Below are 14889 nucleotides of genomic sequence, written 5' to 3'. Positions count from 1 at the left end.
CCTCATCACGGCTAAATTGTTTTTTTTTTTTCTAAAATCAATTTTATATATATATATATATATATATATATATATATATATATATATATATATATATATATATATATATATATATATATATATATATAATCAACCAATTTTATTCACAATTTATCAAACTTCAATATTATATTTGTTAAACTTATTGCCACTTTCTTACTCTCATAATACAGATCCAAACTTCAACAACCTGACATCAAATTGAAATCGTTTCACAAATTTAACAACACGAAGATCTAATAATCCTTTCGTGCTAAACAACTCTGTACCAATTTTTTATCACTGAGATCGTAATCTCTTCCCTTCATTGCAACTTAGTTTTACAAACTTACTCAATTCTCCCTCTCAATTCCAAGGTGTTCATCACCAAATACATTATTTCCATCCTGATTCGGTGCCCAAAACTAGGGGATGTATACAAGCAAACCCCACCTTACCTTGAGCATGAGCTCGATCTCATTTTAAGTTATGGAGACTCGAGATCAAGCTCAGCTCATTTCGAGCCTATTTTCACAGCTCGATCTCGGCTCGTGGGAAAAATAACATGCTCGAGCGTAGCTCGTTTAGGTTCATTTGTCACGTGAGTCTAAGCTCGACTCGATTTCGTTTATTAAATGAGCCTCAAGTTGAGCTTGAGCTCCACTCAGACTTTAACTCGAACTCAAGTCAAGCTTTTAACGAATAGATTATGAGTTGCTCAGGTGAACCATCATGATTGAGTTAGAGCTCTAATAAAAGAGCTCAAAAAGTGGCCACAATCTAACTCGGAATTCAAAGGGGGAAGTTGCATTGTGCAGTGCATACGTCAACATTTTGGAGGATGATGTGACCGAGAATTCACAATGTGCAATTGCTTTTTTGGGAGCACGGTTTGGCCTAATTCCATAATTCAGTGGGTCGTGAATACCATAATAGACTAACTATCTTGAAAATTCCAGGACTTCAAACAAAAGATTATCATGTTCAATAAAATTTATAACTTATTTGCACAAAAAAAAATAGTGGCGCTCGTATAATATCGAATTGAAATCAATTGGAATGCATTTACCCACTATAAGGGTTGGGACATTCTACGAAGTTGCCCAAAGTAGGTTTAGGTTCCACTGATAAGGAATGAAACATGTAGGTATAAAAGGTCAAAGACATTTGAAACCAACGATTACATATAGATACCAAACATGCTTTGTTATATCGACCTTAACCATGAAGATGGCAAGCGTGAATCAGAAGAACTTCAAAGGATAGAGCAAAAAGAGCTGCATCGTCTACTATGAATAATTTTTTGGGAAATAAGTTTCAGCAATTATTTAACAAAATGGACAAACACATAGCTTCCAACTATAATATATGATGATAAACAAGAATATGGAACGATAATAATTCGGTTATGAGATGAATTTTTTGTCTATTAATATTCAAGGAGCGGGTTGCAAAGACAAGCAGAGTTGGATTAGAACTTTATGTCATAAACATAAAGTTAATTTTTTAGCTATTCAAGAAACGAAAATGGAAGTTATGGATCTTTATACGGTGCGGTCTTTTTGGGGTAACAATTCGTTTTCTCATGCTTTTTCTCCTTCTCGTTGCGCCTCGGGGGGTATTCTTGCCATTTAGGATTTGGATTGTATCATTGTTAAAAAGAGTTATTCTTCAGATTATTTTCTTGCTATTGAAGCTATTTGGAAGACTTCGGGTACGGAGGTGCTATTTATTAAGGTCTATGCTCCTTAAGGGGCGGATTGTAAGAGGAAACTTTGGAACAATATTTTTCAGCTTATTTTTTCTTTCTGCGGGGAGTGTGTCTTAATGGGTGACTTCAATGTTGTGAGGGATGAGACGGAGAGAATGGGGTCCCATTTTAACACTTCTACAGCTAGTAGCTTTAATGATTTTATTGAACATGCCGATTTGACAGATATCCCGTTAGGGGGGCCTCGTTTTACTTGGAGTAATAAGTGGGGTTCAAAATTTAGTAAGTTTGATCGTTTTTTAGTGACGGGTGGCCTTTTGGATATCTTTCCACATCTTTCGGGTATGATCTTGGAGAAATTCATCCCAAATCATAGATCCATTCTCTTACTGGAACACCGTGTTGATTATGGTCCAACACCTTTTTGTATGTTTCACTCCTGGTTTCACATTGATGGGTTTGATGACGTTATCCGCAATTCTTGGAATGATCTATCAGGAACAATATATTCAAACCCTTGGATTAAATTTAAAAAGAAAATACAACTTCTTAAATCTAATTTGAGGTCTTAGAATGCTACCACTCGAGTTCAGATGAGCAACAAACGAAAGGAGATACAGGAGACTTTAGACTCTATTGATTCTAGATTGATGGAAGATGGAGGTACGACTGAGCCACGGGAGAAACGAGTTACGGTCCTTAAGGAACTTATAGATTTGGATCACATTACTCAATTGGATTTAGCCCAAAAGGCTAAAATTCAATGGGGTATTGAAGGTGATGAAAACTCAGGATATCTCCACGGTACTATAAAACGCAAGATGCGACAAATGGCTATTCGTGGTGTTCTAAAAGATGGTGTGTGGGTTGATAATCAAAGCATTGTCAAAGAAGAATTTCGTGTGCATTATCAATCTCTTTTTTCTAAACAGACAGGACCTAGACCTCTTACAGATCCTCTTCATTTCTCGACTCTGTCTAAAATTCAGATTCGTTTTTTGCAAGCTCCTTTCACGCGTGAGGAAATAAAAAAATTTGTGTGGGATTATGGTTCTTCAAAGGCTCCCAGTCCAGATGGGTTTTTGTTTGCTTTTATGAAGAGATATTGGGATATTTTGGAGGATGATGTAGTTGCTTTTGTTGAGCATTTCCATGTGCATTCCTCGATTTCTAATGGGTGCAATGCTTCGTTCTTTACCTTGATTCCTAAAGTTAGGGACCCGAAGAATGTAACAGATTTTAGACCAATTAGTCTAATTGGCTGCTAATATAAAATTATTGGTAAACTTTTAGCTAATTAGGGACCAAAACTGTCAGATACCACGACGTGGCAAGCAGTGCCACGACGTGGCAAGTCTTCTAACACCTCCTGGAGTCCTCCAGACGTAACTTGCGATGACGCATGCAGTGACGACCAAGCCCACGATGTGGAAAAAGGTGCCACGACGTGGCAAGGGCAAATTTTGCCCTATAAACAGATTTGAAGGGCCAGCCGTTTAGGGTTGCTATTTTCTCTCCTCTCTCTCCCGTTTTACCTCGATTTACATGCAAGAAATATCCCGAAGCCCCGGTATCATCCCGAGACCCGAAAGGAGTCCCGAAGCCCGAAGATCCCGAGAAGAAAAGAGTTTCCGAGCCAAAGCTTTGCCCGCGAGGAGCCCGGTTTGTGTGAAGATCTACCGAAGAATACTACTTCTACAAGTCGTAGTGCTGTCCGATCATCTTCTGATCAAGTGAGTGTGTAGTTACTTTCTTCTAACGCATAATTATGAAGTATTTTATACGAAATACTTGTTATGTGTATAATTTGTTGTTATATGTGTGAATGTATATTCACTTTCTTCAATCTCATAGATATGATTTATTCTCTATGAAATATGTGTTATGTGTATGTGTCTCATCTGTTGTTTGGAATATGTATTGAATGAGAATGCTATACAGGTTTTAAACTATGTATAAAAATATATATTTTTATCTACTAATATGTTGGGTAGGACATGGGTAGATAATTGATGTGTGATAAACAGATGAGAGGCCTCGATGTTGTTTTTGATTCAGTCATCTAGCGGAGTTTAGATGATGACCACAGACTTTTCTAGACAGTCCTGTGGAACGCTAGCAGGCTCGCCACCTGTAGGTGTTAATGAACTTGAGTGTTCATTCGCTGTACTCCATCCCCCTCATGGTTGCCTTATTTGACATATATTGTTGGGAAACCCCCGAAGCATGTGTTGTCGCCCCGATGAAATATTCTTAGACTAGGTCCCTTGTGTTAGTTATTTTAGGGACGTAAAGTGAGAATAACAGGAATGGGTAATTGGGTTATTGTTGGTTGATGAAAAGTAATTTAATTATTTATTGTGGGTTGAAATCCCTATATGCTCACCAAGCTCTCAAGCCTGACCCACTCAGTTTATTTGTATTACAGGAAGTGGTGCAAGAGCATAAGATGGATGAATCATCAAGTTGTTTTGTTTACAAGTCTAAATATGTATATATTTGTTGAATGACTTGTAATGTTATCGTTTATGTTTTATGGTCTGTATCGGAACATGACATCCCGAGTTTTGATTATATAATGAAAATACATTTCTTTATGAAATGTTTTGGTAAATATTATTTTATCACGTTTTGTTTTTGGGAACAAATTCCGCAACTCTTTTAAATCAAAAGGATTTACTCTGAAATTATTCTAAAAGCATAAATGAATCCGGTCTTTACTGGCCGTGATTTTGGGGATGTCACACCTTTTGCGTTGGCGTTTCTTTCATTATCCCGATTTACTATGGGTTAGGGTAGTGAAAGTTTTGTATGGTTTGGAGGGTTATGTTACTCCACTGATCCCGAGAAGCGTATGAAAAAGCCCTTGGAATGGTATCACTCGTATGTTATCTAATCTTCAGGATCACGACTTTGATTTTCAGTCCCTTTGTCCTATCCGGATTGGGGATGGAGCGTATACTTCGTTTTGGCATGATGTTTGGTTAGGAGATCTCCCTCTTGCTACTTCTTTTCACAGGTTGTTTTCTTTGAATAATCACCGTACAACTACAGTTAGAGACCGGATAAATATTGGGTGGGATATGTGCCATTTCAGACGAATTCCTAGAGGTGGTATCGAGGAGACCCAATGGACTATCTTTTCCAGACTAATGCAGGATGTACGGCTTCAAACTGTTCCAGATATATTGGAATGGTCTCTTGATATCTTTGATATTTTTTCAGTTTCTTCAGCTCGTTCCTTTCTCGACAATGGGCTGATTACTTCGATAGATATGACTACGAGATCGAATAATTGGGTTCCTATTAAACTCAATATTCTTATATGGAGGGTGAAGCTTCAGAGCATTCCTACGAGGGAGAGACTTTCATCTAGCGGTATTCTGGTAGAGACGATCATGTGTCCTATATGTTCCTGTTCGGCGGAGACTATTCATCATCTTTTTGCTGGATGTTCTGATTTAATGGATATTTGGAGACGTATTGCTATATGGTGGGGTCTAAATCTCCTGAATTGGATTACTATTCATTCTCTTCTCTCTTGGTCCGATATAGTGACGTTGAGGGCTAGTCAACGTAAAATTTTTGATGCGGTGGTTATAACAACATTTTGGTGCATTTGGAATTTTAGAAATGTCATCATCTTCGGCACGGTTATTCCTAAAAAAGCTTTGCTCTTTGATGTCGTAGTTGAAAAGGCTTTCTTTTGGATTTCAAATAGATGTAAAAAAGCTAAGTTATGATGGTCTACTTGGCTTCATAATCCCTCTTCTATTACCATATAATTGTTTGTTCTAGCTTCTTGCTAGTTTAATAAAATTCCGCCGTTCAAAAAAAAAACGTTACCTATGAAAAAAAAACAGTTATGGTTAAGTACTTATAGTTTTTATTATGTAATTTAAGATTCTATAAGTTAATTAAATTTATTTAACTTTAATTAATCTTATATTTAAAATGTATTTACTTAATAGATATTATTTGTATTCAAAATTAATGAATTTGAAATGATGGAGAGTGGTTATCACAATTCACACATTTATGAAGTGATCGAGATTGAAAATAATATGGCGGTGAGATATCTAGCTGATGTTGAGTGGTTATCACAATTCACACATTTATGAAGTCATCAATTCAATTTTTATTTTTTATTAACAATTCAACCCGAATCAACTTTTTAAATGTAAAGCATTAATATTTAAAACTAATTATATTATTTTTAGAGTAAATTATCCGAATGGTCTATGTGGTTTGGAGTAATTTGTGTTGTTGGTCTCTAAGAAGTATTTTTTAACTTCGAGGTTTTTATCATTTGCTTTTATTGTGCCTTTGGTTCCTAACAGTCTTAATTACACCAATCGTCCCTCGTGCATATGTCAAAAAATACGTTTAGTTCCTATTTTCAAAAATTAACTAGAATAGTCCCTATGTTTGTCTTTTCTTGCATGCTTAGTCCCTCTTCAGATAAAAACACCATTTTGCCCTTATTTATTTATTTTTTGATTTATTTATATTCATTTGCTATTTATTTTTTGATTTATTTATATTCATTTCGGTTTCAAACAGAGGAAATTGACTCCAAAATACCGGACAATTTCAATCTTTATTTTACTCTCGTCTCCTCTTTCCCCTCTTCTAGTCTCATACTTACATCTCCCCTTCTATATCTCTTGCATAGAAAACCACTAGTTTAGATATAGGTTTTCAAACAGAGGAAATCCGAGGTAGCACACAAGTGACGATGACGATGGTAACGCACATGTGACGATTTGTAAACGATGGCGATGGTGGAGCTCGATTTAACATCCTAGGCGGTGGTTTAAAACCCTAGGTGGCGATTCAAACATATCCATATATTCTCCACAAATTTCATGGATCGATTGAGAACAAGTAACCTGATCGGGTGAATTAACCCACCATCACCAACAACAGTTTTGTTACTGCCATTCCTCCTTCTTCGCCAATCTTCTTCCTGACTCACTCTCTTTTTCTTAATTTCTAAAACCATCTGAGTTACAAATTTCAGATTCGGAAACCAAAAATAAAAGGTGGAATTTCGGGTGGTTGGATATGATGATAGGAGTAGGATCAACGAAAGGAAGATGATAGAAGGTTTGCTGGAGAGATTATCCATCAACGGTGACTTAAAGAGTTAAGAGTGATTTTAAGATTTTAGAAGAGGATGAAGAAGACAAATCTGGGAAGAATGGCGTGGGATTGGGTTTGGGTATTAAGTGGGTCCATATATTTTTATAATTAATAATAATAAAAAAAAACATTAAATTAATTGAAAAGGAAATATACAAAGGGCATTATGGTCATTTCAAATCTGACAGGGACTAAAATCAAAAGAAAACCGTATATCAGGGATGACGCATGCAGGATTTAAACAATCGAGGGACGGTCCGAGTTAATTTTTGAAAATAGGGACTAAATATGCATTTTGGCATATGCACGAGGGACGATTGGCGTAATTTACCCCTTAAAAAAACTGTTTTGCCCTTACTTTTACTTTTTATATTTTAAATTCATTTTAATAGTTATTCCTTATTATTGAAAAACATAATTAGGTCACCTCCTCCTCCGATCCAACCCACCTCTCACTTCTCCCCCTGTTCACTCTCTTCTTCCGCTAATCCTCCACCCAACTACCATCTCATCCGTAGCAACATGAAAATCCAAATTATTTTGAACAACATAAATGTACTCATCGATCCTTCCTCTTATTTGGCAAGAACGCCTCTCTGTCCTACCTATAAACACATCGATCTTCATCTTACCAAGAGTTCATGAAGGAAACCAGAAAAAGTAAGGAAATCAGAAATCAATGAACAATTTCAAACAATTCCGATAACCACAACCCAATCTTTACTCAAACCCAGAAAAACCAGAAATTGAAATTTTGATAAAATTGAAATTGATTTTACACAATCTGAGATAGTTCCTATAAATCACAACCCGATGGATGATTTAAACCATAAAAACCCTAACCTGCTTGAAAAAAAATGGATTTTGGAATTGCATAAAATCAGAAAAACACCAACATCCTTCTCCTTCGGGAGTAGATTCCAATGGGAATGGGGGTTTCAGGGCTCATCATAGGATAGAGAGGCGGAGAATACTCATAGGTCTTCATCGTGTTGAGAGTTTCAAGGCTCATCAGAGGTCCATGGTAAGTGCTTCAAGTGTCATTTGGTTTCAAACAAGATAGAGAAAGGCGAAATAGAAAGACAGGTTACTCCTACGAGTGAAGAGGAGAAAGAGATGGAGGGTTTGCTCACCAGCCCTGTGTGACGTTGTTGTAGTCGTCGGAGACCTTGTATAGTTTTATTGGAATAGAGGCGTCAAAATTATGGTGGCTTATGAGCCGATAATGACGAGATTGTAACTGGTGGAAGGGGACAAGAATAGAGTAAGTTGCGACGGTACGATTTTCTTGTTCGGGGTGTGGTGGCCGGTGACGATACAAGTAACCAGTGATGCAAGTAACCGGTAATACAGACAAAATGGCGATAGTGGAAGACGATACGTGAAGAAGAAGGGGTGGGGGGAGAATGCCTAACGTTGCTTAGGGAGTTAGGGCTTTAGGATTATTTTATTTTATTTTATTTTTCATTTTTGTAATATATTCTTAATAAAAAAGGTAAAAGAATAAATAATAATTAAATAAATAAATTATTAACGGTAAATCAGTCTTTTTAGAATGGACAGTCTTTTTAGAATGGACAGATACACACATGCAACAAAATTATAAATTATGAATGGTTCAAGTTAAAATAAAAATTATTAAGAATCATGCACGCATATTACTCTAAATAGTAGGGATCGTCCATGTAATTTACCCTTATATTTAAGACTTTAAAGTATTTTCAAATAGTTGAACTCGACTACAAAAGAAAATATTGTTATTTACTTTTATATATATATATATATATATATATATATATATATATATATATATAATTTGGTTGGATATGGGTTCACAAATGGATTTTCAAGAGTTCGGATATTCAAAATTGATATATATATATATATATATATATATATATATATATATATATATATATATAATTTGGTTGGATATGGGTTCACAAATGGATTTTCAAGAGTTCGGATATTCAAAATTGATATATATATATATATATATATATATATATATATATATATATATATATATAATTTGGTTGGATATGGGTTCACAAATGGATTTTCAAGAGTTCGGATATTCAAAATTGATATATATATATATATATATATATATATATATATATATATATATATATATAAATAATTTGGTTGGATATGGGTTCACAAATGGATTTTCAAGAGTTCGGATATTCAAAATTGATATATATATATATATATATATATATATATATATATATATATATATATAAATAATTTGGTTGGATATGGGTTCACAAATGGATTTTCAAGAGTTCGGATATTCAAAATTGATATATATATATATATATATATATATATATATATATATATATATATATATATATATATATATATATATATATATATATGGCCTACGATGCTGACCTAGCGGCTAAGGTGAAAAATACAACACCGATCAAAAGTTTAATCCATGACACGTTTGAAATGTTAGTGTTCTATAATTAACCACTTACATGGGCCGTGTATGGTTTATCTTTTTCTTCTTATTCTAATAGAAGAATAGTTTTATTCTTCTTTTAACATGTGTCACCATATTAGGCTTTATAATTAATGCATATTTTATTTTTCTTTTGTCATGTGTCATCCTATTATGTCTCCTAATTAATGCATGCCACTTGTCAACATATTGATTATCCATCTTAAATTTTAAATTTCCCATTCTAATTACATTAAATTAATAACACTAAAACAAAAACTAAAATAAAATTAATACACATTATAAAATAATATAATTTTACATATTTATTTAAATCAATTATAATAATTTTATCTAACTAAAAAAATCTCTTAATTAAAAATTTATTTAAAATAAGTGATTAAAAATTTTGAATTTTTTTACTATTAAAGTTTAATTAATTTTGTAACCGTGGTTCACATGAGTTATAAACTAGTTGTTATATATATATATATATATATATATGTGTGTGTGTGTGTGTGTGTGTGTGTATGTGTGTGTGTGTTTGCGCGCGTGCACACTTGAGAATCAATCATAAATGTCTTAAATTTAGAAAATCATAGGAAATAAAGGCATGATAATTATAAGGTGGCATACATAATATAAAATGAAGATTCAAGGAGTCAAAGCAATTATTTACCATCATCACGTCTTGAGATAGATTTTATTGCACAACCTGTTTTTATTTGGCAGCCGCTAGACGACAGTTCTTCTTTGATCTGTTAATGAATCTAACATGTAATTAGGATGGTTAAACTTTATCATACGGTATGTATATGTGGCCCAATGGCACTAAGTGTATAAGTAATGAGAAATTAAATATTCTTCTACCTTTTATTACTATTTTTCTTCCTATCTTTTTAAGATGACGACAATTAAATAAATTTAACATCTCAATTAAATTTAATGACACTTGTCACCATCTCAAATAAATAGGAAGATAGTATGAATAAAAAATAATAGGATATTAAATTTCTCGTAAGAGAATGGTCCCTTAAGCAATAGGTCTAGGGTTCTCTTGGTTGATATATATATATATATATATATATATATATATATATATATATATATATATATATATATATGAGTAAAATTAGAGAGTGTATGAGTTAGTTGTTTAAACAATGATGATTATACTTTGAACCATGGAAAATTTAAGATGAAACATAATATATCACCTTTTTAATGTAAGTCTGTGAGCCACCCCTAACTGTATACCATTGAGGGCCATTGAAAATCTAACAAAAGATAGACGACAAATAAATTCCATAAAAATGTTATCTATTGCATAATTAACGAACTACATGTATATTGTAGTTAAATTTTTTCACTATGAATAAACATAAAAGGGTGTACCTGAAATAGATGGTGGTTATGGAAATATGAGAGAGCAGAAAAAGCAGATAACCTCATAACTACGTGTGCAGGGCAGGACCACAAGGAAGAGCATATTGGAACCTGTGTTAGGCATTCATTTCATTCCTTCAACAAAGATTCATTGAGTAATTATTTGCAAAATTAAACATAGCAATGATAGAATTTCAAAAGGTTTCTCACAAGATAAGCCTTTTGAAATAACTCTGAATATCCATGTGACTTGATGAAATCCCACAAAGTATCGTTGTGACTGATATCTTGGTTGTGTTGAAACTCTTCAAGGTACCTATATATGTAAGTTATAAAGTTAATTAAAAGTGAACCACTAGCCAGGTTCTCATATTAATCATTCGGCATTTCACTTATATACTCTACGATTATATACTCTATGTATGAAAATCAAAGCAATGGAAACCTTACTCATTACTTAAGAACTTGCAAGCACGAGGATCGGAACTATAGACCTTGTTCTAACTCTAAGACAACAATAGTAATTAGCATGTCCAAGCTTATATTAAAAAAGTACGTTATTTAATTTTTATTGTTTGTTGTTGTAAAAGCATTTGCTACTACTTAGAAGAACAAGGTATTTCCTACAACATAATTAAGGGCTCGTCATATAAAAGTCCTTAATCTTGTCAAATTTATTGTTTTTGTCGCCTTGACGTTTTCTTGTTCGCTAATGCCAACATTTTATCACTTTATATATTTATTTTTATTCTTTTTATTTTTGTCACTGATATATGTAATCGTAGGTTTCTAAGTTGGTATGAAATCAAATTTATAGAATAAAATCCGTTAAGTTTATATATGTTTTATGTTTTTTTTAATATGTTTTTTATCATATCGTAAGTATTCATGCTTTAAAAAAATTATTTATACAAGATTTTTTTTAATTAAACATCATATAAATATATATTTTTAGGAGTATAAATATGTATTTTTATGTATAAATAGATTTTTATACTTCTGTATTTCGAAAAACATAAAAATACACATTTATACATCTATACTTCTAAAAACGTAAAAAAAAATATATTTATTATTCTAAAGAGGTATAAATATATATTTATACATCTAAAAAATAAAATTTTACTTTTAAAAAGGTAAAAATATATACGCATGCTTCTAAATATGCTTTTTTATACGTCCTAGAAGTATAAATACATATATTTATATATTTTAGATGCATAAATATGTATTTGTATATTCTTAGAAGTATAGATACATCTTCATAAGCATCAATATGCATTTTTATGCTTTTGAAACATAATTATATTTTGGAAGTATATATATATATATATATATATATATATATATATATATATATATATATATATATATATATAATTTTTATGTTTTTAGAATGAAAACCATGTCTATTTATATAAACACGTTTTTTATTGATATATACTTTCTTTTAACGGCAAACTAACTAATTAATCTACTCCTAAATAACCACATATGTCTTCAACGAGACTTGAACTCATGACCTCTCATTTGAGAGAGCCACTCCTTACTGCTAGGCCTTTGAGCCTTTGGTATATACTTCTAGCTTGGTAAAAATATGTAGCAATACTACTAAAAAAAATACTAGTATTTCTAAAAAATATCACCCTTATGATATATATATATATATATATATATATATATATATATAAATTTCGTTTGATGGTAACCTAAAAACCAGTTATTACAAGTCACAAGGACAATGAATTTTCTTTTTGTCAAACTTTGGGTATTAATGAACAAAAAATCATCATAGGGGAAAAAGAGAACATATTTGGCAAACTAAAAGAATTTCCTGTTAAAAGCTCTACAATTAATCACATATACCTCAAAACATCATTTTTAAACTTGGTCAACTCCCATAACATCTTCAAGAAGTAAGGGTTTATCATGTTCCCCTTTTGTGCAAACATACTTGATAAACCATTTCGACTGCCCCATTCATAGCCATTGCCTTCGACTAAGCTAACGGAGAACGACTTATCAGAAATCTCCATATTAACTCCAAGTTTCGTAAAGAACTCCATCATATTTGGATATGTGACCTGCATATCGAAGAATCATTGGCATATATTACTATTCGGGTTGTTCACCATTTTTAGATATAACCAAATTGTCTAATTTGAAAATTTGTATTGAACTATATTGACCAAGTATTTGGATATTTCGATTGATTTCAACTAAATTAGAATTATTATTTTGGATTTCGAAATCGTTTTGGTTATAATGAAAACCGAATGAACCGAAAAAAATAATAACAATTAACTTCTTATATATATATATATATATATATATATATATATATATATATATATATATATATATATATATATAGAGAGAGAGAGAGAGAGAGAGAGCTGTTTTTTAAGTTACAGTAGAACCTACGTCTAATTGAAAAGGCTATATATATTATTAGAGTTGTAATTTTCCAAAAATTTGTTGATTTAGAGGGTGTTTGAGATTTCATCTAGAAACACCTTTCTAATTTATTGACTTCTTGAAAAGTCAATAAGTTAGAAAAAAATTGTTTGGATACTTAATAAAAACTTTTAAAACAACTTTTGAATTAGGCTTTGAAAAAAAGTTTTGAAGAAGGTATAATTTGTGACTTCTTAAAATGACTTATGACTTATGACTTAATAGAATAAAACAAGCAAGAGTCAATAAATTATCCAAACACTTTTTAACTTATTGACTTATTGATTTTTGTCATTAAATAGTTAATCCATTCACTTTTTTTAAAATCTCATGTTATCACATTGATAAGTTAATAAATCATTTTAGATAAGTCTTTTTTAACTTCAAAATTAAATCCTAAACACCCTCTTAAACTAGGCAAATTAAAGATTGTTAATATTAAAGTTATATATTTATTATAACGATAGTTTTCATTCTTGAAAAATCAATTAAAAAACTGATCCAATGGAAATGTAATTCCTTGGATTTGGAACATATTTTAGATTATTATAGACAATTAAAATCAATATTTTTTAAATCAAAATTAATTTGGTTTAACCATATAGGTTAGGGTTTAATCGTTCTATTCAAAAGAAAACTCTTAGTAATTATAGATTTATATCAACACTTCTTTGAAGATCACTCATGTAAAACTTAAAAGATGACAACAACTTAGATGAGAATGACCCATTTTGAAAAGTCTTAAATGTAAAACACATCCATTTAGATGGATCATATCCATGGATAAGTTATCTTATATCCATGGATAAGTTATCTTATGATTTTTTCAAAATTTATTATTTTATTAATTTTAACAAACATCTTAAATACATCTTTAATGTTTAACCTCTTTCTAATAGTGTTTTTCTTAAACCCACATTAACTAATTTATTGCCTATATAAAATGTTTTATAAAATCTTTTTATTTAGTTAGTTATATGTTAAACATGTATTATATTTAAATCGTCACAAACAAAAAATATAAACAAAATATGCCTGAGCTTTATATTATATACATAAAATAATATATATATATATATATATATATATATATATATATATATATATATATATATATATATATATAAAGGTTTAGGTTCATTTGAGACCATTCTAATTTTGTGAGACCGTGAGACCAAATCTAAAAATAATTTTAAAATGCAAAATAAATGGAAAAATCCAAAAATTCTTTTTTTAAATAATATTTTCGGAACTTGAATTAACTAGAAAAAATAAAAATAAAAATTCCGTTTTTTTTTTAAAATACGTGAAATATTCTAATAGAATATTACACTGACATATTCTAAAAAATAATTTTAAAATGCAGAATAAATGGAAAAATCTAAAAATTATTTTTTTAAATATTATTTTCGGAACTTGAATTAACTAAAAAAAAAATATAAAAAAAATAAAAATAAATTCCATTTTTTTTTTGAAAAATACGTGAAATATTCTAATAAAATATTACACTGACATATTCTAAAAAATAATTTTAAAATGCAGAATAAATGGAAAAATCTAAAAATTCTTTTTTTTAAATATTATTTTCGGAACTTGAATTAACTAATTAAAAATAATAAAAAATAAAAATAAATTCCATTTTTTTTGAAAAATACGTGAAATATTCTAATAGAATATTACACAGTACATATTCTAAAAAATAATTTTAAAATGCAAA

The 14889-nt window shown here is 30.8% G+C and overlaps 1 protein-coding gene across 1 annotated transcript in view; it reads right to left on the bottom strand.

Annotated features, from left to right (window-relative positions):
• LOC145059341 (uncharacterized) overlaps nucleotides 1-14889 on the bottom strand; it is a 55473-nt gene that overhangs the window by 37380 nt on the left and 3204 nt on the right. Inside the window, exons 2-6 of the mRNA XM_079007198.1 lie at nucleotides 12582-12799; nucleotides 10926-11031; nucleotides 10725-10826; nucleotides 10547-10606; nucleotides 10009-10087 (exon numbers count right to left, since the gene is read on the bottom strand). Coding sequence (XP_078863324.1) covers nucleotides 10009-10087; nucleotides 10547-10606; nucleotides 10725-10826; nucleotides 10926-11031; nucleotides 12582-12799 — 565 coding nt within the window. The remainder of the gene's footprint in view (nucleotides 1-10008; nucleotides 10088-10546; nucleotides 10607-10724; nucleotides 10827-10925; nucleotides 11032-12581; nucleotides 12800-14889) is intronic.

This window comes from Lactuca serriola, chromosome 6 (genome assembly GCF_051521515.1).
Source record: "Lactuca serriola cultivar US96UC23 chromosome 6, Lser_US96UC23_V15, whole genome shotgun sequence".
Classification (NCBI taxonomy): Eukaryota; Viridiplantae; Streptophyta; class Magnoliopsida; order Asterales; family Asteraceae; genus Lactuca; species Lactuca serriola.
Note: the sequence above shows the minus strand (reverse complement) of the source record. Positions and strands in the feature narration are given on the sequence as shown.